General features: G+C 53.5%; 2 protein-coding genes across 2 annotated transcripts; both read left to right on the top strand.

Moving 5' to 3' along the window:
- Positions 1-3,155: 3,155 nt before the first annotated feature.
- N0V96_005205 (uncharacterized protein) lies at positions 3,156-5,082 on the top strand (the record flags this gene model as incomplete). Its single annotated transcript, XM_053191369.2, has 4 exons — positions 3,156-3,482; positions 3,542-3,687; positions 3,739-4,884; positions 4,965-5,082. 4 exons carry the CDS (start codon positions 3,156-3,158, stop codon positions 5,080-5,082), a joined length of 1,737 nt encoding a protein of 578 aa, XP_053051352.2.
- A 15,148-nt stretch (positions 5,083-20,230) lies between these two features.
- N0V96_005204 (uncharacterized protein) lies at positions 20,231-26,886 on the top strand (the record flags this gene model as incomplete). The annotated part of the gene is made up of 3 exons (XM_053191368.2): positions 20,231-20,523; positions 20,585-20,876; positions 20,929-26,886. 3 exons carry the CDS (start codon positions 20,231-20,233, stop codon positions 26,884-26,886), a joined length of 6,543 nt encoding a protein of 2,180 aa, XP_053051351.2.
- Positions 26,887-27,838: the final 952 nt, after the last annotated feature.

The following is a 27,838-nucleotide window of genomic DNA, read 5'->3' as shown; positions in this document are numbered from 1 at the left end:
CGTAATGAACGGACTGACCGGTCCGGAAACTCGGAGTGTTCTGTTCGAACGGATACAGGAACTACTTCTGGAAATAAGGTAGAAGAGGTCAGTGACACGAGGAGACAAAATGGTCATGTAAGCTATAGGCGACGAAGGTCTCGGACTCGGACTCGAAGAGTGCAACCTTGGAAGCCGGCCCCATCAGTACAATGGTGCCGGTCAAGGTGGGTTTCGTGAACGGATAGAACTCACTGGGATCTGCGGCTGGCAACAGGTCGGTTAATGGTGCCGTGGCCGATCACTGATCTGTTGATTCCCGACTAGGTACTCGTACGGATACAATCCCTGTGTTATCGGCCTGATCACGACGGTTTCCGTATTTGGAGCTTGGTTGTAGTCCCCTTGCCGCCGTTTTGGCGTAGGTGTACGGAGTAGCGGGACGATGAGGACAAACGGACTGGAAGGTGAATCTGATACTACTGCAACTAAGGTAAGGCGCACCGGCCCAAGAAGGACCAAACCTCTTGGACCGACGGTAAGTGCAGCTCCAAGCTGATTCCCAAAGCCCTTTTCTATTTTGAGTGTGGGAAAGGGGAACGGGGAAACGGGAGAAGAGGGGCCCTCAGGTTGGAGGGGAATACGATCCCGCCAGCGCTAATGCGGGAGGGGATTTTCCATCTCAGGGCACTTGGCTCTCCTCCTTCTCAACCATCTCCAGGTAAGGTAAGGTACGGAGTACGGAGTACTGAGCTACTGATTGCCTTACCTAGTCTACGGATGTATGGGATGCTACCTTCAGTACCGTGGTAAGGTACTCAGTGGAAGTAAGCCAAGAGCCTCAGGCATAAGCATATCCTCCGATACGTACCGTCATCCGTCCCATTAGAACTTTTCCTCCGACAACAACTCTCACCTCACTCGGACGCTTCCAAGTTGATAATATCTTCATCCATACACGCTTACTCGCACGATCCCGAACAGCTCACTGCTTACATGCGCATGGGCCAACGCCAGCAGGGAAAGGCAGCATGACTACAGCTGGCTGGTGCATATTCCCTGCCCTGCGATGTTGGCAGCTTGGCTCTGCTGCGCCCATAACCAACTTTCACCACAGCTAATACAGAAATCTACGGGTTTCAGCATGCCAGTGCTGATATCGATACCCACGAGGTCGTCTGGCTAGTCTGGTTCAGCGAACGATAATCCCGGCCGGCCGTCTCTCTTCTTTGTTCATTAGCGCCTACTCATCATTGGCTTGACACGTTTCTTGTAGACCGCGATGGCACTACAGCGGCCGATGTATGTATCCTGACCATCCCCAGAGGGAGACGGTAAGTCAGATACACAGGCACACCCGTGGGCGTACACTCTCAAATGGTCGTACTTTTCACCTCAGCACAAAAGCCTCGTCGTACACGGCGAGGCCCAAAAGTTCCCGAATCGAAAGTCAAGTGGTCACCGGAAGGCACTTGGAACCCAATTCTGAATCATAACGGCAGCACAAATGGACTTTTTTGGGTCTAGCTCGAGACCTGGTCCACCTGGTTCAACACCCCCAATCTTGGCTCTCCTACGAGACAGATCCACACACGTTGAGGTAATCCACACTCTTCGACGCCACCGCAAAGAAGTTTAGGGTACCGGTAGCAAATTCTTGATTCATTTCTCATCCAACGTCTGCTTGTTGCAACATGGCGGAACTGCACATTGCCCATGCTCGCTGGGTTCTTGGGACGAAAAATTCGGCGGACAGAATCTGACGACCATCCCATCTCACCAGAGCGCTCCTTTTCTCGGCTCTAGATGCGTATAGAACGATGGCCTAACCTCGAGAGGGTAAAGTCTACCGCCATGACGTCGGCATGTACCTGAGCGCTTCGGCCGAACTAGGCCTGTAACCTCACGCTTTCCCCTTACACCCACAACTCGAACACTGGCTCTTGAAAGTAGGTGGTAGCTTGCTCCTGCGCAGAGAGTGGTCTGCTTGCCGAAGAACCGTCTTACGCTTCCTTCGACATGGGCTGGGACTCTTGTTCCCGCAAGGCGCCCAAATCAAAATGTTGTGGCCTACAAGGCCAGCCTCGATGAATCGCCTCAAGCCGCCGTTGAAAGATCTCTTATGAGGATTTTTTTCTGCAAGACCAGGGATTCGCGCCAGCACTTCCTGCTGTGTTCTTCGATAGCCTCCCCGGTTCATTTCCTTGTCCTGCAAAGAGCCCTTCTTGCATGGTGGCGTATAATCACCACCCAATTGTAGACATATCCAGTGATTGTCAAGTATTCTCATCAACTCTTCTGCCCAGCTAGCGCACCCCGGATGGCACCAAGGCTTTGGTCGACCGCACATTTAACACGTCTGATGACCCCCTTGCTTTCTTAGTGAGAGATGCAACCTTAGATTGCTCATGCACTTCTTTCCCTCGCCTACAGCTCACGAGTTTCTTCTTCCAAGTCCACAAGAATACACGGCCGTGTTGCCGGTGTCTCAAGAGCCGCGAGTAGATAGTCACCGGCCCTAGTCATGGATATCGACTGTTGTCCCGATACTCATTCGTCTGAGGGCCTGCCATACCGTGCTCTCTCGTGCCCACCTGCCCAAGAGTTGATGATACGAACCAGCCCAGATAGCCGTGACAGGGTCTAGTCCCCCTCCCCTAGCTCGCTGCATCCAACGGACATCCGACCATGCATCGAGCTAATACCAAGCTGTGGCTTATACGTCTGGCCATGCCCGACTCCAATACATGCCATGTGCAAGCAGTCAGCACAACGCCATATGTCATCCAGGCCGCCGTTCTGCTCCGGTGCCCCGTCTCGCCTCGACCGAGCATCGATCGACTTTTGCCAAACCCAAGCCCGGCACCATGTCAGAGCAACACCTCTACCAAGCAGCCGGGGCCGGCCAGTCCAAGAGAAGGCTGCAGCGTCCATATTCCACCCTTCCCACGCTCTGGCCATGCAAATCCTCCTCGTGTCATTCATCCTGTATAAGTTCTCTTCCTCTCCCTCTTCGGATTATGATACGAGATCTTACTCTTCACTCGCGCCTTTCCCTTCCCTTCTTTTCCCCCTGCATTCGTACTTCCTTCCTCCACTTGTTCGCCGGAAGAGTAGCCATAATTACTTAATTTTTCACTCGCTAGACCAGGTCTGTCTAGTCTTGAGTGCCCATTATGTTGCGGTCTCTCTTCGCCTTGGCTTGGGCCAATTCTGCCCTTGCCGCGACTGTGACCTACAACTGGGAGGCCACTTGGGTCAACGCTGCCCCTCTCAATGTTTCGAGGGCCGTCATTGGTATCAATGGCCAATGGCCTTGCCCCAAGATCGAGGCCACCGTGGGAGACACCGTCGTTGTCCACCTCACCAACAAGCTTGGCAACCAGACCACCGGTATTCACTTTCACGGCATCGACCAAGTCAGTACCAACTGGATGGACGGCCCCAGCATGGTTACTCAGTGCCCTCTGCCTCCGGATATGACCATGACCTACTCGTTCACTGTAAGTCAAACCAATATGAATATCTAGTCTTTAACAGCGTAGCTAACCAACCCATAAAGGCCGATACGGGCGGCACATACTGGTGGCACTCCCACAACATGGGCCAGTACCCCGACGGCATGCGTGGTCCTCTGATTATTCACGACCCGGCGGACCCCTATGCTGGGCAATACGATGAGGAGTACATCCTGTCTGTTTCAGACTGGTAAGTACTGCATGAGAATGCGAGTGAGACTTCTAGACTAATTCGATGCAGGTACAACTCGGAGACTATTCCTCTGGTACAGAACATGCTGCTTCCGTCCAACACTCGCTTCGCGCCCCCTATCCCTGACAACATGGTCGTCAACGATGGACTCGGCGCCAAGTTCAAATTTGAGAAGGGAAAGACCTACCGCATCCGCATGATCAACTTCGCCGCCTTTGCTTCCTTCATGATTCACTTCGACTCTCACGATATGAACGTGATTATGTCCGATGCTGCCTACATCAAGCAGAAGACTTCATACATGCTGCGCATTGCTCCCGCTCAGCGTTATGATGTTCTCATCAAGTGTATTGACCGCGATAACCGCAACTATGGTTTCCTCATCGCCGCCGATATCAACCGCGACTACAGCAACAAGGACTTTGCCCAGAGCTGGCCCTTCAACTACACCGGACAGCTGGTCATGTTCCCTGACAGAGCCTTCGGTACTGACGTTGTCAAGGAATGGCGCCCGTCTGACGATGCCGTCTTCGAGCCCTACGGAGACGTTGCCATCCTCCCTACCGCCACCAAGGTCTTCCAGTACGACTGGGCATTTTGCTTTGACAAGAATGGCATCCCCCGCGCTTGCGTAAACGGCACCCCCTATGTCGACCAGAAGGTGCCCACCCTCTACACGGCCTCCACCACCGGCGAGAACAACACCAACCCCCTCGTCTACGGCGCCGTCCACCCCTTCATCGTGAACTACGGTGACATCGTCGACATCGTCGTCAACAACAACAACGAAGCCAACCACCCCTTCCACCTCCACGGCCACCACTTCCAGGTCGTCAGACGCCCCGCTTCCGGCACAGGCGTCTGGCCCGGCGTCGCCCGCGCCCGCCTCAACCAGAAGCCCCCGCGCCGCGACACCGTCACCGTCATGGGCAACTCCCACGCCGTTCTGCGCTTCGAGGCCAAGAACCCCGGCGTCTACCTCTTCCACTGCCACATTGAGTGGCACGTCGAGATGGGTCTCACGGCCACCATCATCGAGGCCCCCGAGAGGCTCCGCAACCTTACCATCCCCGATGACCACAAGGCTGCCTGCCGCGCTCAGGGTATCCCCACTGCTGGTAACGCTGCCGGTAACACGGCCAACGTGCTTGACCAGACTGGCATGAACCTCGAGCCTTTCCCCACGTACACTGGGTAAGTTTTCTCCCCTTCCTGTTCATCAAAAGCGTGGTGATCTCTTTTTAGAACTCTTGAAAACTGACACTTTGCTGTAGTGCCGCCTACAACCCTCCCGCCTCGCCGCCCACCAAGCGTTACAACGCTCCGCCCACCCTCCTGCTCAGTTCCGCGGACGCACCATCCGCCGCACCGGTCTCTAAACTAGAGGCCTAACACCCAATCTCTCCTAATTATTTTTCTTTTTCTTCTTTTCCTGAATGGGACTCCCAGTACCGTTCTTGTAAATAGTACCCATGATGCCATGTGGATATGCATAGGACTTATTGTTTTGTCGGAGTTGATGACGATGATGATGAAGGGGGGTGGGCGAGTGTGGTTGATGAGAAGGGTCGGTCGGGCTAATATGTAATAACAGTCGCCCTACTACGAGCGACTTCTTCCACTGCCTGTCTTTCCATCCATCCGTCTCGCTCCCCCTGCGGTGTGGCGTTTTGATAGCGCCGAAGTTTAGCATGGGAGGTCTGACGATCCTGGTAGATTGACCTGAATTCCGTTGAGAAATGTAGATGATGGAGACGCTGGGGGTATAAAACATGAATAGGAGGGAAAATGGGGCGTAAATGAGAAGGAAGCTGTTGACTCTCGCCATCTTGACTCTTCGCAGTGAAAGTGAATCCCCTTGGCCTGTGGAACTTCCAGAACTTCAATCATCTCCGCATGGGTGAGCCGTGAGAAGTTGTCTCGTTGCCCTGAGCTGGAGAGTGCGCGTGCTGATTGGACTTCCTGGTTTTTCAAAAGAATTCAGGCTGAACGCTGCGTGAGTGAGACAGGAAGTCTGTGTCGCCGTAAAAGTTCGGATGAGATTGACGCATGTCGATTGCGTTGACGCCGAGACTCCTCGGTCGTATGTGAACGCAGATGGACATGAACGTTTCCATGCCACAAAAGACCTCGGCATCTCCCCAACCAACAAAGCCTTGGTTGGAATGGATGACAGTGAAGCGTCCTACGGATGCCACGAGACCAAACTCTATGCCGCCAGTGAGGCTGTTAACTTCCATATGAGTGATGAAAGGGGGGAATGCGTTTTGGCCGACCAAGCCCTGTCTTCATGATCCCCGAACCTTGGTGCATCGCACCCCTGATGTTCATCGATCTTCTCAAAGGCCAGGGCATTTCCGCCTCCCGTTGAACCAGGTGCGGATTTTGTTTTATCGACATGTCCGTCCAAGAGAACTGTGTAATCTCAAAGAGACTACAACGAGGAACGGATGGAAGAACTGAGGGGAGCATGTCAGACGATGACGTGCCTTATCTCATGCGATTCCGCGTTTCTGAATACTTTGAAACAAAATAATCAGGAGTGAAAGACGAGGAAAACACGGAACGCTGGGTGCCAGAACCTCGGATGAAAGCTGATATGAGGCAAGAAGACGTTGGCTTCCGGACGAACACCTCCATGTCGAACGACAAAATTTCCCCCAATAGAAGATAGTCATATAGGTGGACATGCGTATCACCATCATGTCTCGGGGAAATTTGTCATTAGAGATTTCGAGAACGCGTAGATGTGAAAGACGGAGGCAGAGAGAACCAATCCTTGACATGAGATCGGTTGAACGCTTTATAAAATGCCGTGTGGTGAGTGAATCTGCTGCAGCTCTATGAGCTGGTTTGCGCGCATTGGAGGCTGATTCTGACCGAGGGAGAGCGCGTGCATTGCGGCTCTGGTATTGGGCTCTGGTATTGGGCACTGGGGGTTTGCGGCCACCACCGACGCGCTTGAACCGTCCTCTGTAATGGGCACTGGCGTGAGTCTTTTCCGTAAAAGGATCTAGTCCGGTGTGTGAATAGACCAAGGGAGAGTCTCGCGGATATTGCCGAGAGGGGAGTCGACCGTTAAGAGCTTCGTCTGTCCTGAGAAGCTAGCCTAAATTGGGTGGAGTGTTGGTGACGGGCCTCGCATCGTATGCCAGGTCGGATCGACGCGGAGATGTTTTTGTGACGAGAGAGCGCAGTATTTTGGGACCTCTATAGGCTATGAGGATGACCTTGGTGCCTAGATGTTGTTCTGGGGGGTTTTGTATCATGGATCAGGCGTTCGGAGTAGCGATGGCTTTCGCGAGTTCGGAGCAAGTGGCAGGCCCATTTTGTAGTATTGGACAGTGATAAATGTCATGAAATAAATCGACAATCCCGCAACCACGCCTAATTTGTCGTCCGTGAAAGGGATTCGTAATGAATGGGCCATTAACTATTGAAATCCAACACCAAAAAAGTCCCTAGGCTATCGACTGTTGCCGTTCTTGATGTATTGAGTCCAGTAGCTGAGCAGTATCCTCACGGGCAAGAGGTCTCCCCCGTCCAAGAAATGTCTCAGATGGGGGCCTGAGAGTTGAACCGCAATCCATCTTCTCTCTTTTAAAGATGAAATCAAAGGAGGGAAGGATTGCGGATGAAGATGAGGAACATCGTCCACCTCGCAGCGACCCGTTGCCGTCTGCTCATCTTGCACGATCGAGGTTGAGAGTGCCTAGAAGGTGTGGGGTAGTTTCGCGGTACCGGCGTGATTTCCAACAATTAGTTCATGTTTCAATGTAGAGAGAAGAGTTCCCCTAGGTAACAGCATAAACTTTGCGGTGATACAGCTGGAAGGCTGATGTGAGGGCGTTCAATATGTGATCAAAGATATTCGAGAATCATGAGAGAAATTGTATCATCGTGAGTGGTATCCGGAACATCATTGGTAGGTTGAGGTTCCATTCTTTTCCGGATGAGTAGACGAGAGATATGAGAAGTAATAGCGAATGATATCAAAAGGATAAAAGAGGAAAAGTCGATGAGATGGTAGCCGCGATACTCTCGGATGCCAGTGATGGAGGAGGGAGAGCAAGGGGGAAGGGGAGTATTTCGAAGAAAGAAAGACACAGTAACACAACAACAAGAGTAGGAGAAAGAGGAAGAAAAGATTGGTAATAAGACAGTTTTGCCACCCTACCTCGAGTTATATACCTTTGATCTTCCTGCAGGAAAGCAAGACCAAGGGCGCGCCGCTCGGCGTGCCCTATCACGCCAGTGCAACCTCCGTGATCTGCATCTCTGGAAACCAGATGCAGACCTTACTTGAACTCTAGTGAGCTGTTGCTTGCCTTCTGGTGTATGTGTGTGTGTCCATCTGTACCTACGTGTGTGCATGTGTGTGTGTGTGTGTGTGTGTTTGTGTGTGTGTTCCGTCTGGCGCCCCCTGCCTACATCAGAACATGCACTGTCATGTCTGGGACATGCGAGAGGCCAGTCCACACCACGCACACACTCACACGTACGCGTAACGCAAGAAGACACGAGGAAGAATAAGAGGTCCTTGGGGGAAAGAAAGTTTCCGATGCCCAGCTCCGGGAGCGGTCAAGTTCCTGGAGCACGGCATGGATGGTGGCCCTACGCATACGAAGAGGGAAGAGTAAGCAGAGATCAGCCTTCGGCGATGCGACGTGATGAAAATACGATATCATGGACAGCTCAAAGACCGCGAGATGACCAGGAGAAGGAAGCGTGGGGCCGACAAGTCCCGCCCAGTCGATCCCGAAGATAAGAAAGTGAGGGGAGCTAAGGTCTTGGGGAATCCTCCACAACTGAGAGGAAGAGAAAAGCCGAGACGTGAATGTCTTCCCAGTCCCGATCAACTTGGTTGGAAACTAAGTATGTGATAGGCTCTAGAAATGGCAGTAAGAAAACTGAAAACTGAGACAGGCTTAGAAAAGTTGGGAAACACGAATGAATAGGAAGGATTCCGGGATACGACGCCGGAGAGGAAGGGGAAACCATCAGTACCTTCCCATTCGTCACGGTTGCCTCGACCACCTGTTTCCCAACCGGAGCTGACGCATGTCATCCCGCAGCGGCACCAAAAGAAGCTTGACCGCTTTCCCATCTTACCTGCCCTCTTATATGGCTGGTAAAGTTTGGTTGAGGAACAGTGGGAAGGGGCCTTGTTTCTGAAGACGACGGTGTATCACCAAAATAGTAAGAGAGACATGGGCAGAGAGAGAGAGAGAGAGAGAGAGAGAGAGGCAGGGGGCGAGAACACGGGAAACAAAATACTGCTATACCCCTCCAAAGAGGAGATGAACAACCGGTATTGATGGGTTCTTTCGGAACTCTACCCAGTTCACTGGAACCATGAGCTGGTTGACACAGACTGAGCTGGCCTGACCCGAAAATGACTGATTCCCATCTCCACGGGTTCGAACAAAACGAAACCTAACAGGGGGGACGGGAAGACGGGACTCTAGCGGAATCCGTCGAGGAACCCGTTTGAAACATTCAAAGCCGGGACAGTTACTAAGAAAAGATAAAAGAAAAAGAAAAAGGGAGGCCTTGTAGGTCATGGTCTGTTCTCTCCGTAGCTTGGGTCTCGGGAGATGTCACCACATCACTAGGGGCGTGTCTTCTCCGCCTCTGGAGTCTGTAATCCTTGAAGGGCGTGTGAAGGTTGTAAGCCAAGTAACAGAACAGGAACCAGAGATGAATGAACCTCGGTCTCTCTCGGATGTAATTTGTGTCACATAAGAACGTTTAACAAAAACTCGGTCTCGTTTCTGCTCCTCATTCGAGGGCCCACAACGATGGGATTTTTCGTGGTTCTGTTCCAAGGCCCAAGGTACAAAGAAAAAGAAAAAGAGGGGATGAAAACCCAGAAGAAAAGAGGTCAATCCGGGGAGGCAGCCCAAGTGCTTTGAGACAAAGAGAGAGAGAGCAAGCAGAGGAGGGGAAAACAGAGTTGACAGCAAAAAAGAAATCCAGTCAGCACAACGCCTCTCAATCCCAACTCTTGATTCGTTCGAGACAAAGAAAAGGGCAGATGTGCGTGAGACATTGGTGCTTCTTCACCGTTCGTCTCTTACTTCCAATGTTCGTGTCAGAATCTGTACGCCTCGGGGGAATGGCTGAGCGCAGGCGCGGGCGGGCGGCGGGACGTGTGTAAGCCTGGTCCTCAAGCACCAACCAATGTGTACGTGTATGTATGTGTTATATTTCCACCGATGCAGGCTTTGCAGGACTTGACATACGGTCTCTGCGTGTTCGTCCAATGACAAAGAACGCTGCAGGCAGTGGGCACGGCCATATTTACCTTTTGACTTACATGGCTGCTGCTGCTGGAGGGCATGGACGAGCAGACCTACATACATACCCAAGAATCATAGACACATAAGCAGGTGGAGAGACGCACACACAGGGCGTGCTTGTAATCGGTACCTGATAGCTCTTGATAAGCAAGACAGACAGACTGACAGACTTGAATTTCCCTGGGTAACAGACACGTTCGGACGTAGGAGGGGCGTCTGCGTCCATAAAACAATCAACGGCTTGATGGACTTTTGATAATGTCCAGATTGGATAGATTACGTCATTCTCGGAGCTTTGATAAGAGTGCTGGACGAGTATTGTGACAACCGGGCTCTAGAGTTGAGCCGTTTCCCGTCTTGAATGGAAATAGCGGCTCTCTCATGTGCCGATTTTGTAGAGAACGTGAATAGTACGCTAATACTGACAGAGTCTTGGTCACAGAGCTCCATATCGACTAATGGCAGCATGGTAATTGATCAAGGGACCTTATTCGTGATCATAGACCCAAATATCAAGCAGCCAGGGCATGTCGTATATTCACATGTACCTCGTAGATAAACCAACCTTTGAGGATTGCAAGCAGTTTGAGCAATCCCAGTTGTCCGGAACTCGATAAACCTCCAACGGTCAAGACAAGTCAAGAGAGAAAGAGATTCCCAACGCAAGATCTCCTGATTTTCAAACGAGATCTCCTGATTATCTCAAACAACTTGAGATCGAAACAAACAAGACGAAAAAGAAAAAGCGCAAAAGCATACCACTAGAGACTGAACAGAAAACAGCAAACAGCCAGCAACATTCGACCGAGGCGTCTCCCCCGAGCCGAGCGGCATAGGAGGAAACCATAGGCTTGGAGCCGGGAGAAACGCCTTTCTTGTCCGTTCGTCCCATACCCATTCCCGACGTAGGGCAGAAACTGAGAAGAAAAGAGAGGCCCCCCGTACCAAGCGGCGCCCCGGCACCACGGGAACTTGGATAAAGTTGGATCTGGCAGGAGCCAAGATGCGTCCTGCAGAAGGAGGGGCGTGTGAAATCCACAGAAAGCAGGTTGTTATTCGTCTCATTCCGTGGTCCTGGGGGGTATAACGATGACTTCTATGTATTGAGAGATAAAAGTCCACATAATACCGGGGACGGAAGGCAAGTATGCACATGAAAAGCCATGGCCAGGAAAAGAGAGAGGAAGCCCTGCACGCCCGATGTTCAGACAAGCATGCGCCAGCCAAGGACCGAAGTTCGGGTGGTCAGACAGGAATAAGACGCCCGATGTCGAGATTGTGTGGGTAGTTGTTAGAATATGCCCGTTGATGGGGCTGAAAGCTTACACCTGGAGTTGAGTCGCGGGTGGACAGTGATACTGCGCAAGTCCTCATAGGGCCGAATGTGCTTCTGGGTCAGGCCCTCCGAGACATGGGGAACATAGGCAGAAGCAAGGAATAGGGTAGAAAAAGACTCTTCGAGAGACTGTATGACGGTTCTACCAACAGGGGGGAGGGAGGCAGGTAAGGCTGATGAAGAAGCTGCTGGACAACGTAGCATCGCCAGACAACTAAAACCTAAAGGCGCAGGCTTCTCTCCCCATCTGCGCCTCGGCAGAACAGAAGGAATATGCAGCCACATCCATCATTTTCGTGTATCGATCCACTCGGATCGATCGGTTGACATACTGGAGAAAAGCCCCGAAGGCCACAGATTTGGCCTCTCGGGTAAGGCGCCTGCTTGGGTCGTTATCAAGTTGCTTTGCCAGATGTGCATAGGTTGTGGATTTTGCAACAAAGATGGCCTGATTGCCAGATCTCAGGTAAGAAAAAAGCCGGAAACCCGTAGATCCAAGTAATTGGGTAGGAAGAGATAAGAGTAGTTGAGGTTGCCTAAACTGCCAACCTACTACTTCCAGGAAAGCAGTCTTGAACCAAACGTCCATGTCTCAAAATGTCCGTAAGACTATGAGAAAGGCAAAAGATTTGTGCTGTAGAGGAACAAGATGGAATTGGTGGCCTGCGAGTTCACCTTCCGAGGCAAGCCAGTTCGAGCCCTAGAAACACATCTGAGGTTCACGAAATTTCCCGAAGAACGCAGAACCCAGGGTCAGTACCTAATTACTAGAACCCGTTGTCAAGAAAAAATCTCCCTATATCTTAACGTCTACTTACGGGGAGCGGCTTACAAACACTGGTACGCGCTGTCACAGCAAGGACAGAGCAGGTCCAAAGCTCGACCGAGTCCGAGCTGGTTCACCTACAATGAGTTCCAGGGGCTTCTATTTCGAGAGGTACGCTAACCGCGGAAGGATTCGATCGCAGGACTGAGGTGTTCCTCCGAGAGGATTACGAGGAGGTTGTCTCGACTAGACCGGGAGCACGTCCGGGCCATGGTCTTGCTGAGTAGCCGAGCGACCGTGGGGAAGACACTTGGCGGCGGGGGAGGTTCTGGAATGTGATCGGTGCTGCGGATGGGAGTGTGCATGTAGGACAGAAGAGTGTCCATCGTATCGATGAATGTCTAGTGCCACGACATTCAGAAGAAAAGCGGTTGGTAGTAGAAACGACACTACTCCCTGTCAAAACCATTAGTCGGCAAACAAGAGAAGTGAATGGTGATAACCTCAAGGTGCCTTAGAGGCACCCCTCTGGCCTAAACGATCTTCAGACAGAGAGCGCACCGTCGAGAAGGATGTTCATGGTAATACAGAAGCGTCATCGTTTTTTTGAAATACGACGGAGAGATTTGCGACCTGGCAAGTCCGAATTGTCAGCTAGAGTCTGGGATGGTCGTATGTACCTGGTTAATGATTCCTATGATATGCAGGCTTCGGCAGTTCAGGGGAGCAGCATCAGGTTAGCCAGGCGTGGTTTATCAGCATCACCACTACACATTTGCAAAACTGCAGTAGTTCTGCAATCAAAAACAGCGACCAAATTGGCAAGACCCCCCGTAGAGGTTAGACGCGCTAAAGGGACGAAGCAAGGCACGCCATGCAGGCGTGGTCGGACGTCCGATGGCACAGCCGCACTCGATTTGTGAGTGGGTTTCTTTGGACTGCCCTTCATTCCTGCTCCCCGCCTTGAACACCGGCCGGAGCCTCAGGTAAATTTGCGCGCTTCTTGGACCCACCAAGATAAGTCGGACGGGCGGGCGGGCGGCTGCAAATCATGGGCCCATTGTTGATTGTTTGATGTAGGCAAAGCCTGCAGCGGTCGCCGTGGAAGCCGGCGCAAAGCTGCACTTGGATTCCGGCACGGCAGCACCATCTTGGACCAGATTCGGCGTTGAGGAGCATTGCAGACCGGAACGTCGGTACTCTAAGCATGAAGAGTCGTTTGGGCTGCCGTACTCGGACTTGGAGACGAAGTAGAGTCGTGTAGTGTTCCACCTGGACCGTTTAGGCACGGCTGGCTAACAATGGAGTCCGGATGCACGGAGAGAGATGACTCGTTATTGGCGGAGGACCCAAGGCTGTGGCTCCTGGCGGCACCTTGTTGCAGAGCTTCCCGGTTGAGATAGAGATGACGTTGATTTGTCTCACATACTGCCATCCATACTCTGGCACTCGAGAGAGTTGCGAGGTGGCACAGAGACGGCATTCGACCATACCAAGGCAACAGGCCTTTTGTGGTAAATGCGATCGACCAGCACCATTGCTCTTTGGCTCATGCGTAGCTCCAGGAGGCTGGCTGGAGGGATAGAAACGGCATGAGACGACAGGCCGCGGCGCCGATTCCGATCGTTTACACTCCGGACAGATGTGTAGCGTCTTGCGGTAAACCAGGCCCCATCACCTAGCCGGGTTCAGATTGCTTTCGGAATTGAGTAATGATGGAGGGTACTCCGGCACTGGGCAGAGAACACAACCTGCCGTGGGTCTTGGTAGCCAAGCCATCAAATCTATTTCCGTGAGGGACTACGGATAGGATTTACGATGCCCGTTTGTCTTCTGCTAGTGATTAGTCGCGTTTTGTTTCCTTTTCTTCTTATTGGGGAGGGGGACCGTTGGGGATCAGCATGCCGCTAGGCACGAAGACAAGCATCGCAAGCTAAGGCCATGTCAAGCAAGATAAGCTGTTCCCCCAAAGGAAAGGTGCAAGATGGAAAAGGGGAAGGGTGTGAACCGGGGCGTGCAATCTGGCGATGTGCTGCGATGACAGGATTTGAACCTCGCGTGTCCGGCTTCGTCAAGTGAAGCCAAAGTGGGTGAGTGATCTCGAGATGAGGAGGCTCAGTCCCGATGCGGTGAGACGAGTCAGGTTGTTGGACATTGTGAGTAGACGCGTCCAGTGTAAGTGAGCGCCGGCCAGGAAAGGGTTGTCCTTGTCTCTGAGAGCCTGGGCTTGGTGAGCCCTCCCCCACCATGTCTTTCTCCCCTCCTTTCCTCCGTATTTTGGGTTTGGGGCGACGGGAGGATTCGACGGTGCCTCCGGGCTCGTACAACGCATCTTAAGCGCTGTGAGTCGATAATAGACACATCATCTGCAGTGTACCAGTATCCATTGCTACTACTGTACTCTGTACTCCGTACTGCCCCATGAAGAAGAAACCCCTTGTCGCTGGGGGCAACGGGGATAGTAGAGACAGCGGGCCGCCCTCGGACAGTGCTGGCCGCTAAGGTTTGGTGGTGAAGCAGTGGTCCTAGTGGAGGATTTGCAATAGGGCACCTCGATAGAAAGGCGAAAGGCACCTAAGAGCCTGTGGTCAGTTACTGTGGATTAGTGGTCAGAACCTCCATTCTAGGGAGCCATTTGGGCTGCGCGGACTCACCGGCGATTTTGTGATTGGTTCACCTGCGACTCGACATCCGTTAGAGCATCCCACCACATCTACATTCTCGTCCTTGCTTTCACCTTGCTCCTAGACATTCGAGACAACGGCTCGCAACCTGTGGGAAGCATCACGAATGTCTGTTTCGAATAATGTTCTTGTTCTAACCGTATCTCATGCCGTGCGATGTGGGATTCCGAAGGCCTGGGCAACCCAGGACAGCACTTGGAATGCCAATCGAGGAACAATATTCCATGGCGGCCCGTCCATCATCGCAATCAACACCAGGACAAGAAAGATGAGGTCGCCTTGTTTCTCGCGTGCATACAATCCTGCCTGCCGATGCTGCATCTGCAAGTCATCCATTTCTGGCTTGCCGACAAAATGGATGATTTCAAGACTCGGGCATTCGATGGCTACCCATTGCTCTGTCCGCATAATGTGTGACTGTCGCTCAGGCGTCGGATCCTCATCCCTCAGCTACATGAGGATCTTCGCAGATAGTTTTTCCTGTAAGAACGTCGTCGAGATCCGTCTCAAATACGGGCTTCCGCAGAGTACCACTATCGCCTCAGATAACAGTCGAACATGGTCTTCGTCGACCATGGGGCGCCGACCACCGTTGGGTCTGAGTGGCCTGAAGAGGCTTAACGCGGTAACCCAAGTGAGCCTGGCTGTGCGCCACGAAGCCCGTCCGTCCACACTGCTCTAGACGGCCGACTTTCAGGTGAGCGATGCGCCGGCTAGACGTATCTCGTCCATAGCCAACCGCTTATCTTGTAGCAGCACGAAATGGGCCAGCGTCCTGACTGACCGCGGCTGGGACACAACCTGTTCCGAGACGCCGCATCCAAGAATGTCTCTTGTTTGTCCGGCTGTCCACTGCTGCGGGACAGAGGCAAGCGCCAGATATTGGGATGAATGACCAGACAAGGCATGCATTCCACATATGTGCCGTGTTGAACGTCTCTGCGAGGGATATGGCGTACGGGCCGACTAGGACCACGCCCTATCATCCACCAGAGTGGCTAGGGCTCACGCCCCTCGCCCCTCTCACCACAAAGATGTTGGAGTAGGCAAGCCAAGATAACAGGGAAGTGCGGAATTCTGAAAACTGAAGCCTGTTAGAGTCAGCCTGAAGAGGCAGGCGGGTGGACATTGCCTTGTGAGGCAGGCAATGAGTCGTTGCAAGTACCAGCCCATCTCAAAGCCTGCAAACTTTGACTTGAGGAATAGAACGTAGCGAGAGCGAATTCGGGCTTGCATGTCAAATCAGAATAATGTCCTGCGCTGAGCCATGCAGCGCAGCACCGTACACGGTACTTCGCATTTTGTGGCGACCTGTCCTTGCGTTGCGACTATCTTTCAGATCGATAGCCTGATATTGCCTAGGATATGTGTGAGTCGCCTGGGCCGGGGCCTGAGTAAACATGTGGAATGAAAGCCATGGACGGATCTGGTTTGACCGTTGTCCGCCGGACCGTTGATTTGAATTCCACTTGCGGCTTCCAGGTTATTCTGGAAAAAGGAAGAAATGTGTCGGTGCTCAGAGCCGGGAGAGTCGATTAAGGTGCTTGTGAAAGACGCAGCTGAATTTCAGTGCAGCTGAGCAAAGGGCCCAAGACAGAGGAAAGCAAGGTAAGGTATGGAGCGAGTGCGTGGATGAGTACGAGTGTGTCGGTCTGTTCTATCACTGTCCGTCTTTGCCATCCGAGTGTTTCCAAACGGCATGTGCCATGTATCGGACGAAAGTGATATCCTCTGGGACGTGCGGCACCGTGCTGACGCAGGCTGTTTTGCCAGCTCTGCTTGTGTTTGGTAATCAAATGTTTGGAATATAGACACATAGGGTATAGAGTAGAGACGAAGCCGACTGTAGTGGCGCTTGCGTGGCACGAGTGGCAACGTCTGTTCAAACTCCAGAGCGCGTTCTTGTTCCTGCCGCCGCCGTCGCCGCGCTTGTGCTTCTGGGAGAGCCTCCGCGACAGCTTCTGCTGGGGGGTACGGTGCATTGAGGTAGTGGTGTAATTAGGTGCAGGGCGCGCGCGTGTTTCCGGTGGAACGGTGGAAGTCGACTATGCCCACAATAGACGATGGCCTGTTCGACGGTCGAGGTCGAAGCACGGCATCCGGTAAGGTAGTGGAGATTTGGTTCGAGAGGCGGTCCATGGCACGGCGTGGCAAGGGACCTGGCAGATGGAGTCAAGGAGATGATCTGCAGTCCCCTCTGACTAAGAAGAGGTCGAGGCTCCGAACGGGCTCCAGAGAATAGGAATAAGCGTAAGGAGAAACGAAGCCAAACGGGACCCCTTGCCTTGACGCCTTACTGTAAGAGGCAAGGCTGCGGAAGGGGATGCGAGCCCCGAGAGACAGACCACGAGTGCCATGCTTGCCTTGACCAAGGTTCGCTGTGTGGCCGTGTACGTACCGGAACCAGGTCCACGAATTGGAAGGAAAGAACGGGAGACCTGGCGACGGCGGAAAAGGGGTCTTCCCGGAATATCCATGGCCCGCACCGCACCGTCCGCACCTTTTAGGTTGCCTTCCACCTCCAATCCTATGGGCTGTATCCGATGTTCCCAGGTACGAAGAAAGGTACTGCCAAAGGTACATTGATCGTGTACCTTACTATGGGACGTGCTGCTGACTGAGCATCATCGAAAGGCGAAGAGTTACCTGCCTATGGAAGGTCAGTGGACTTGAGTCTGGGTACCTGCGTTGGCCTCGTTTCTTTTGCGAACGGTACCGTCCAGTAATTGTAACCGTTTCCCTGGACAAAGACCGGCTGGACAGTCTATGCTTTTCCAGATGCAGCTAAAGAATGGAGAAACAAGCTTCCCATAACGATAACTTCCTTGGTACCGGGCGCTGTAACTTGCATACCCACTGCAGTGTGAATAGGGATATGGAGTACCTTACTCGGACGGGCGTGGTAAGGTAGGTATCGAGAATATCCACCTTCCTGCTGAGGTAGGTAAGTCAAGAGACAGCTATCCTAGGTAGGCACCAAAGTTTTCAGGTGAAGGGGCGGTACATTCCTTTGCTGTTCTGACATGAGCATGGTGAGGAGGACGGGAATAGCACTGGGTGGATGGATGGATAGGAGTTGGTGAGAAGGCCGGGCGGTGTTAAGGTGCGTGGGCAGAAAAGGGAAGAAGACGTTTGACGACAACACCCTCACTTTGCAAGATGTGCCCACTTTGATCAGTACGTACCTGCTCGCTGGCCCTACCGGACGTGGGGTTGAGGTGAGGTGAGATCGAAAAGTGGTGCTCTTCCCCCTTGCCCATTTACTTGCCGGGGCCCGAGACCCCACTCTTGCACCAAAGGGGGCAGCGGTGGACAAGGGGAGAAGGAAGCGATCCACCTTGCTTACCTATCCGAGGTTGGTACGTATCTGAATCAGGAACGTATCTTTTTTGGAAAGGAAGGCTCAAGGTGCAGTGAGGAAGGAACGTAGAGTGCGGTGGGCGCCCGCCCCTTCGGTCGAGTCGTCGTCCAACTTCTTCGAGAGCCGCAAGCCGCAAACCGCAGCCCACCACTTGCCCGCATCCCGTCCGCCGCCGTCCTCCCCCCACCACCGTCAAGTCCGACAACGTCAGCCAGGGCAGGGCAGGGCAGGTGTGTCTTTTTTCTCCGAACTTCACCCAGCAACGTCTCGCATCCTTCTTCCAGCCCGTCAGCCTCTTCTGTCATCTCGAACTGGACATCCATCGGCCAGGGCTCGTGATAGATCACCAAACGTCGATATGCATTCTATCTACATCCGATACATTAGCAACCATTGCCATTCAAATCCTTCGCCTTTTCCCTTTTAAACGCCAAAATCATGATCATCCATTGGTCCTGAAGCCCCCAGAAAGGAGGGGGCGTGGGGTGTGTCGGTTTGGTTTCTATCTCTGGGTTCATCTCGCTTTGGCAATGTCCATGGGGATGTCCGTCGGACAAAGCGTCGACCCAGCGCCCACCCCCACAACCACGACCACAATCGTACACAGTCCGCATCCCGCAACCCGCAATCTACCTATCCAACGTCCATTCACCCTGTTTACTCGATCTCCATCCGAGCTCTTCTCTAGGAATCCGACAGGCCTGCCGCCCGCCGAATTGCCTGACACGCCGTTCATCTCCATGTGGGGGAAGCCGCACCGCGAGCTGTGTGAGGCCCAGTCTGCGTACCCGGCCTGGCTCGTATTGCGCAGTTTCACCAGACCGTTTCTACCATGGTGCCGTACGCTTCTGCCCTGCGTGGCCATGTTTCGTATCTTTGCTCTGCTTACCTCCTTCAGTACTCTCCTCATGGCTTCTGGTACAGGCTCGACGTGGTCCGGTCTCGACGTCCCTCTGATGACAGCCCTGCTCCCAGGTTGACTCTTTTCCAGCACCCTCGATTACACCTAACGAGGTAATCTGGTGCTTACCCTTAACGGACCGTCCTCTTCTCAAACCCGTTTCACCGCTTTCGATCTTGTTCTTGCTGTTGACGCTTCCGAGATCGAAACTCGGTTTCCTTCGACTGCCATGCGAGCTTGCTCGAAACTCATCCCGTAAGGTGGCTCACGACTCTGCTATTGTACAGCCCTGCGCTACCTGCCTACCCTATGCGGAAGGAGGCTGTTGTATTCTGTGGCTTCTGGACAGGTAGACCAGGCAACACTCCTGGTATCACCACGTCATGTCTGGCAAAGGTGTACTTGACATGCCCACCGACAGGGACTCGCTACTGCTTACTCCCAACTCGAGATATGTGCCGTCCGAGAAGCCCGATACACGAGTAAACGATGTACATGAGCCGGTACATTCTCTATCCCTCGCTCCACGGTGCCGGCCTGGGCGTGTTGACTCTTGAGGGTGAGAAACATTGGCAAAATGCGTGAGCCAACTTCCGCTCTGCCTTGCTTCCGCTCGAGTTGCCGTGCTGCGGCCCATTGTGGCCCTTCCTCTGTCTGTCCGGCTGCCCGTTCACTCAGCATAGATGAATTGGAGTAGGGAAGCCCGTGTGGCGGCCTCGATCGCTTGCCCTGAACCAATGGGTCTCGACCGATGCGGCAAGACACTGAAAATCATCCATGAACTTCGGTCACCGAGGATTCTCAGGGCCGGACTGACGCTAGCCACCCGGGCGAGAAAAGGATGGGCCCTAGTGCGAACGAAGGGAAGGGGGTGCACGGGGGCGTGCGGATACTTGGGATGGATTCTGTCCACGCACCCCTCCCCTTTTACCTCACTCCCTCTCTTACCAGCATGTGTTGCATGTTGCGATTGATACCGCTATCCATCAGCCATGACATTGACAGCTGGGTTGAGTAACTCGGGGGGTGGTCTGTTGTTGGATTGGTGTGCACACCCGTTGCCCGTCCTGTCTCGAGCCCATCTCAGTCATATAAGTTCAAGAGACTCTCCCGGCATCCAGGCATCACTCTTCTTTCCAGACCATCGGAACCTCATCACCCTAGGAAATCTATGTCGACAACCCTTCAAGATGGCCGACATGATGTCTTATCTCCTCTTCGGAGATCAGTCACTTGATACCCATGGATTTCTCGCCGAGTTCTGCCGTTCAGGGAATCCGAGCACCCTTGCGAAGACGTTCCTCGACCAGGCTGGCCAGGCATTGAGGGAGGAGATCGATGGTTTGGGGAAGTTGGAACGTTCGAAGCTCCCCACGTTCCTGACGCTCCGTCAACTCAATGAGCGTTACCACGCTCAGAGCATCAAGCACCCCGGTATCGACAGCGCCCTGCTGTGTATTACTCAGTTGGCTCATTACATCGAGTACGTCGCCTGGATGGCTAGCCAAAGCTCTTTGATGACATTCTCACTAACACGCGTGTAGCCGCCACGAGAAGGAGCCGCAAGATGTTTCTGTTCACGAACACACTTTCTTCATGGGTCTTTGCACGGGGCTTTTCGCCGCCGCTGCTATCGCCTCGACCCCTTCAGTCTCTACCTTGATACCCCTTGCCGTTCAGGTAGTCCTCATGGCCTTCCGAACCGGCACTCACGTCGGCTCGTTGGCTGAGAGGCTTAGCCCGCCGGTCGGTCAATCTGAACCTTGGACACACATCCTTCCTGGCCTGAAGGAATCCGAAGCCAAAGAGGCACTTACTAATTTCCATGAATCTAATGTAAGCAATCTTGAACAGATCTTTCTCATTTATGGCTCTAACCGTTCCGCAGTATATCCCCGTCGCCAGCCAAGCATACGTTAGCGCTGTGTCGGCATCAAGTCTGGCTATCTCAGGACCGCCGGCCACACTCAAGGCCCTTGAGGACCAGAATGTCTTCGGCGTCAAGCCGACGGCTATTCCCGTCTACGGACCCTACCACGCATCACACCTTCACGGTACAGCCGATATCGAGAAGATCCTGCGCCTCAACGACCCCAAGGTCGCTGAGGTTCTGGCTAAAACGAAGCCCCGTTCTGCCATCATGTCAGGCACCAAGGGCATTTGGTTCGCCGAGACCGATACCAAGTCTCTCATCAAAGCCGTCGCACACGAGTGTCTCATTGACGTTCTCCAATTCCAGAAGGGTATTGAGGGATGTATCGAGACTGCTCGCGACTTCGAGGGATCAACTTGCCTCGTCATCCCCTTCGGACCCACACACAACGCCGAGACCCTTTCCAAGTTGATCAAGGACAAGACACAGTTGGATGTTATCGTCCGCCCTGGACCTAGAATCCAGAGGGAGAGCTACAACTCTCCCATTGGAAACCACGGCTCCAGTGGAAAGTGCAAGCTGGCCATCGTTGGTATGGCTGGTCGTTTCCCCGATGCCGCCAGTCACGAGAAGCTGTGGGAGCTCCTTTCCAAGGGTCTGGATGTGCACAGGGTCGTTCCTGCGGATCGTTTCCCGGTCGCAACCCATTACGATATTACTGGCAAGGCTGTGAACACCAGTCACAGTCAATACGGTTGCTGGATTGAGAACCCGGGATACTTCGATCCCCGATTCTTCAACATGTCTCCCCGCGAGGCTTTCCAGACCGACCCCATGCAGCGTATGGCCCTGACCACCGCCTACGAGGCTCTCGAGATGTGCGGATATGTGCCCAACAGGACACCCTCTACAAGATTGGACCGCATTGGTACCTTCTACGGCCAGACTTCTGACGATTGGCGTGAAATCAACGCCGCCCAGGAGGTCGACACCTACTACATTACTGGCGGCGTCAGAGCCTTCGGTCCTGGTCGTATCAACTACCACTTTGGCTTCAGTGGTCCTAGTTTGAACGTCGACACGGCCTGCTCATCCAGTGCTGCTGCTCTCAACGTTGCTTGCAACTCCCTGTGGGTTAAGGACTGTGACACAGCCATCGTCGGTGGTCTCTCTTGCATGACCAACCCGGATATTTTCGCCGGTCTATCGCGTGGCCAGTTCTTGTCCAAGACCGGACCGTGCGCCACTTTTGACAACGGCGCCGATGGTTACTGCCGTGCTGACGGCTGTGCCTCCGTCATTGTCAAGCGTCTGGATGATGCCGTCGCCGACAAGGATAACATCCTGGCCGTCATTTTGGGCACCGCTACCAACCACTCTGCCGATGCCATCTCCATCACTCACCCCCACGGACCTACCCAGTCCATCCTGTCAAGACACATTCTCGACGAGGCCGGTGTTGACCCTCTTGATGTTGATTATGTCGAGATGCACGGTACCGGTACCCAGGCCGGTGATGGCACTGAGATGCTTTCAGTTACCAACGTCTTCGCTCCTGCTGACCGCAAGAGAGCTGCTGACCGCCCTCTGTACCTGGGTGCTGTTAAGTCCAACATTGGACACGGAGAGGCTGCCTCTGGTGTCACTGCCCTTACCAAGGTGCTGATGATGATGAAGAAGAACGCCATCCCTCCCCACGTTGGTATCAAGAAGGAGATCAACAAGGGTTTCCCCAAGGATCTCTCAGAGCGCAATGTCAACATTGCATTCCACCTCACTCCCTTCAAGAGGAGAGATGGAAAGCCCAGACGCATCTTCGTCAACAACTTCAGTGCTGCTGGTGGCAACACTGGTCTCCTTCTGGAGGACGCACCCCTTGTGGCCACTGCTGAGGCCGATCCTCGCAGCGTCCAAGTTGTCACTGTCACTGGCAAGTCCAAGGCTGCCATGATCCGCAATGCCGAGAGACTTGTTGGCTGGATGGAGCAGAACCCCGAGACTCCTCTTGCTCACGTGGCCTACACCACTACTGCCCGTCGCATTCAGCACTACTGGCGCATGAACGTTGCTGCTTCAGACCTTCCCGAGGCCCAGCGTCTGCTCAAGGACAGACTCAAGGAGAACTTCACTCCCATCTCCACTCAGCAGCCCAAGGTTGCCTTCATGTTCACGGGACAGGGCTCCCACTACGCTGGACTCGGCAAGGATCTCTACGCCCATTACCACGTCTTCCGCGACAGCATCGACGAGTTCAACCAGCTCGCCCAGATCCACGGCTTCCCTAGCTTCTTGTCCTTGATCGACGGTAGCGAGTCCGACGTTACCAAGCTGTCCCCAGTTGTTGTCCAGCTTGGTCTCTGCTGCTTCGAGATGGCTCTCACCCGTCTCTGGGCTTCCTGGGGCATTCTCCCCAGCGCTGTCATGGGCCACTCTCTTGGCGAGTATGCTGCTCTCAACGCCGCCGGTGTCCTGTCTGCCAGCGACACCATCTACCTCGTTGGAGCTCGCGCCCAGCTCTTGGTCCAGAAGTGCACCGCCGGCACTCACGCCATGCTTGCTGTCACAGGCCCTGTCGAGGCTGTCATGGAGGCTCTCGGCGCTCAGGCTGAGGCCGTCAATGTTGCCTGCATCAACGGTCCCCGCGAGACCGTCCTCAGCGGTGCTGCTGCTAAGATCTCCGAGATCTCCTCGCATCTTGGCACTGCCGGCTTCAAGTGCACTCAGCTCAAGGTGCCCTTCGCCTTCCACTCTGCTCAGGTTGATCCTATCTTGGATGACTTTGAGACTCTGGCTCGCTCAGTTAGCTTCGATATGCCGCGCGTGCCCATCATCTCCCCTCTCCTTGGCAAGATGGTCGAGCACGAGCCCGTCAACGCTGCCTACCTCCGCAACCACGCCCGTGACGCCGTCAACTTCCTTGGCGGTCTTGTCCACGCCCAGCAGTCTGGTGCTGTTGACGAGAAGACTGTTTGGCTTGAGGTTGGCCCTCATCCCGTCCTTGCCAACTTTGTCAAGTCTTCTTTCGGTATCAGCACCATCGCTGTGCCCACCCTCCGTCGCAATGAGCCCACCTACAAGATTCTTAGCAACACTTTGTGCGCTCTCCACACTGCTGGTATCAACTTGGACTGGGATGAGTTCCACCGCGACTTCACCAATTGCACTCGTCTTCTGGACCTCCCGACCTACTCCTTTGACGAGAAGAACTACTGGCTCCAGTACACTGGTGATTGGTGCCTCACCAAGAACCGTGGTCCTTCCGCAGTCAAGGCCCCACTCCAGATCGAGCCCGCTAGGCCCAAGCTGTCGACCACCTCTATCCACGCTGTCACCAACGAGGATGTTAATGGTGACATTGCTCTCATTGAGACCGAGACCAATCTGTCGAGGCCCGACACCCGCCCCCTCGTTGAGGGTCATTTGTGCAACGGCGCACCCCTGTGCCCTTCTACCCTCTACGCCGATATGGCTATGACCGTTGCGGACTACGCTTACAAGATGCTCCGTCCCGACACCGAGAACATTGGATTGAATGTTGCCAACGTCGAGGTGCCCAAGACCCTCATTTTCAACGAGAAGCTTGATGCTCACATCTTGCGCACCACTGTTACTGCGAATGCCACGCTCGGCTACGCTGATGTCAGCTTCCACACTGGGGAGGGCGCCAAGAAGACCGAGCATGCCACTTGCAAGGTTGTCTATGGCAGCACTGAGCAGTGGGCTGACGAGTTCGAGCGTGTCAGCTACCTCATCAAGGGGCGGATCGATGCTCTTGAGGAGGCTGAGAGGCAAGGCAAGGCTTCCAAGATTGGTCGTGGTTTGACTTACAAGCTCTTCACTGCTCTGGTTGACTACGATACCAAATACCAGGGTATGGAAGAGGTCATCCTTGACAGCAAGACCTGTGAAGCCACTGCCAAGGTTAGCTTCCAGACCACCGACAGAGATGGAAACTTCTTCTTCAACCCTTACTGGATTGACAGTTGTTGCCACATATCTGGCTTCATCATCAACGGTACTGATGCCATTGACTCTCGCGAGCAAGTCTTCATCTCCCACGGATGGGGCTCTATGAGATTCACTGAGAAGCTTGATGCTACCAAGACTTACCGCTCTTACGTCCGCATGCAGCCTGTCAAGGGTACCAAGATGATGGCTGGTGATGCGTACGTCTTCGACGGCGACCGCATCATTGGTGTTGCTGGGGATGTCAAGTTCCAGTCTATCCCCCGCAAGGTGCTCAACATGGTTCTTCCTCCTCGTGGTCGTGCTGCGGCTGGTGCTGCACCTGCTGCTGCCGCCCCGGCACCCAAGGCCGCTGTTTCTGCCAAGGCTGCTCCTGCCAAGGAGAAGAGCGGCAAGGAGAAGGCTTCCAAGCAGGTCACTGCAAGCAACCTCAAGGCTGTCAACGCCAAACTTTCCAAGCGCTCAGTCGTTCAAGATGTTTTCGACATCCTGGCGAAGGAAGTTGGTGTTACCCAAGATGAGCTTGCTGACAACATCGCCTTCACTGACCTGGGTTGTGACTCGTTGATGGCTTTGACCGTCTCTGGAAGGATGCGGGAGGAGCTTGACATCGACATCGACTCTCACGCTTTTGTCGAGTACCCCACCATCGGAGCCTTCAAAGTCTTCCTCGGCCAGTTCGAGAGCCCGGACCGAAAGGACAGCTACGTCCAGGACTCTGGTGATTCCAGCGGCTCTGTCTCCGAGACACCCGAGCTTGAGTCTGACTCCAACGTCACTACTCCCTACGAGGAGAGCGACCGATCAGTCAAGGGTGATGTTGAGGAGGAGGATTGTGATGATCTCCAGAACATCCTTCGCGAGACCATTGCCACCGAGATGGGCGTCGAGGTTGAGGAGATTGTTGCCGCTCCTGACCTGGCTGCTTTGGGCATGGATTCTTTGATGAGTTTGTCAATCCTTGGCACTCTCCGTGAGAAGTCTGGCCAGGACATTCCCAACGATCTCTTTGTCACAAACCCCTCTCTCTTGGAGGTTGAGAAGGCCCTTGGCATTGGCCCAAAGCCGAAGGCCGCCGCCGCACCTAAGCCTGCAAAGGCTGCTCCTGTCTCTCGCCGCGAGAAGGTGCAGCCTACCAGAGAGATCAACACTCACCCTGGTAACACCACCGCCTCCATCACCAAGCCTCCTCCACCGAGAGAGATCATCGACAACTATCCTCACCGCAAGGCGACTTCCATCCTTCTTCAGGGTAGCACCCGCACTGCCACCAAGAACCTTTGGATGGTCCCCGACGGCAGTGGATGCGCGACTTCTTACACTGAGATCAGCCAGGTCTCCAGCCAGTGGGCTGTTTGGGGTCTCTTTTCCCCCTTCATGAAGACGCCCGAGGAGTACAAGTGTGGAGTCTACGGCATGGCCTCCAAGTTCATCGAAGCCATGAAGGCAAGACAGCCTAAAGGTCCCTACTCATTGGCAGGTTGGTCTGCGGGCGGTGTCATCGCCTACGAGATTGTCAACCAACTCACCAAGGCCGGCGAGAGTGTCGAGAACCTCATCATCATCGATGCTCCCTGCCCCATCACCATTGAGCCTCTTCCCAAGAGTCTCCACGCCTGGTTTGCATCCATCGGCCTGCTCGGCGAGGGTGACGACGATAACAAGAAGATTCCCTCATGGCTCCTTCCTCACTTCGCCGCCAGCGTTACGGCCCTCAGCAACTACACTGCGGAGCCCATCCCTAAGGACAAGTGCCCCAACGTCATGGCCATCTGGTGCGAGGACGGTGTCTGCCATTTGCCATCCGACCCTCGCCCCGACCCCTACCCCACGGGTCACGCACTCTTCCTCCTGGACAACAGAACCGACTTCGGTGCTAACCGCTGGGATGAGTACCTGGACATCAACAAGTTCAGGACCAGGCACATGCCTGGCAACCACTTTTCCATGATGCATGGCGATTATGTAAGTCTACGGTCCCCTAACCTATATCCAGCCATCCACTAACCACCTTTCCCAGGCCAAACAACTTGGACAGTTCATTCGTGAAGCGGTTTGCGAGTAAGGAACTACATAGCGGAGCCAGCATACGTGCATTGCAGGGTATAGAAGGGACACAGGACATTACATGACGACGCGAGCATGATATGAGACTGACTTTATTTTTCCTTTTACTACATTGTCTATTTTCTTCTTGTCATCATTTTCTTTTTTCTGTCTTAACATTTGATATCCGCTCCCTGTACAAGTGCGACCGGCATACATCTACGAATCATTCCTTATCTACGTCGATGGGAAAGGACAACTGGGAGGATGGGAAACGGCAGAAAGGGGAGGGGGATACTCAACACTACGAGGGGCGTAACTGTCTCATAATGCTCGGCTTTTCCTTAACTGTCACGATCTTCTTTCTTGTCTTTCCTTACAACCACAACATGGCTTTCGGTGTTTAGTGTTGTTTTTTTCGATTTTTCGAACGGTTCATAGATTGGTACGCTTCAGCCGTACTCACCCATAAGATAGCAGTACTTTGAGTTTAATACACAAAGTCAAAATAATTCGCCTCCCTTTGCCAACGTGAACGAAATTTCCACACTTTTGCCAGGTTTTCAATTTTGCAAGCCCTTGTCTCTCTTCATCCAATCTTTTTTGACATGAAATTACCAGTCTTGTCAGCATTCGTCTCATCCCAACTTCGCACTCTTAATTCTTCGCTGCGAGTTACCCGTCGCAGGGGTTCTCCAATGTTCCAGCGGTTCCAAGAGAGAGAGAGAGAGAGAGAAAGAGAGGTGTGGGTTGTAGGGTGATCTTAATGCGGCCATCAGTTCGCGCAATCGTGTTCCTTTCCTTCGCGTAGATTCTTGCGATGATGGGGCCTACCCTGCTTTTCGATTCCACATTTTCCCGATTTCTATAGAAACTTTCGCATTTTGTCTTTGCCTACTCCTTCTCATCTTAT

The sequence above is a fragment of the Colletotrichum fioriniae genome (assembly GCF_027942845.1).
Source record: "Colletotrichum fioriniae strain IMI 355084 chromosome Unknown scaffold_5, whole genome shotgun sequence".
NCBI classification, from domain to species: domain Eukaryota; kingdom Fungi; phylum Ascomycota; class Sordariomycetes; order Glomerellales; family Glomerellaceae; genus Colletotrichum; species Colletotrichum fioriniae.
The sequence above is the reverse complement of the archived record's forward strand: the minus strand, read 5'-3'. Positions and strand labels throughout refer to the sequence as shown.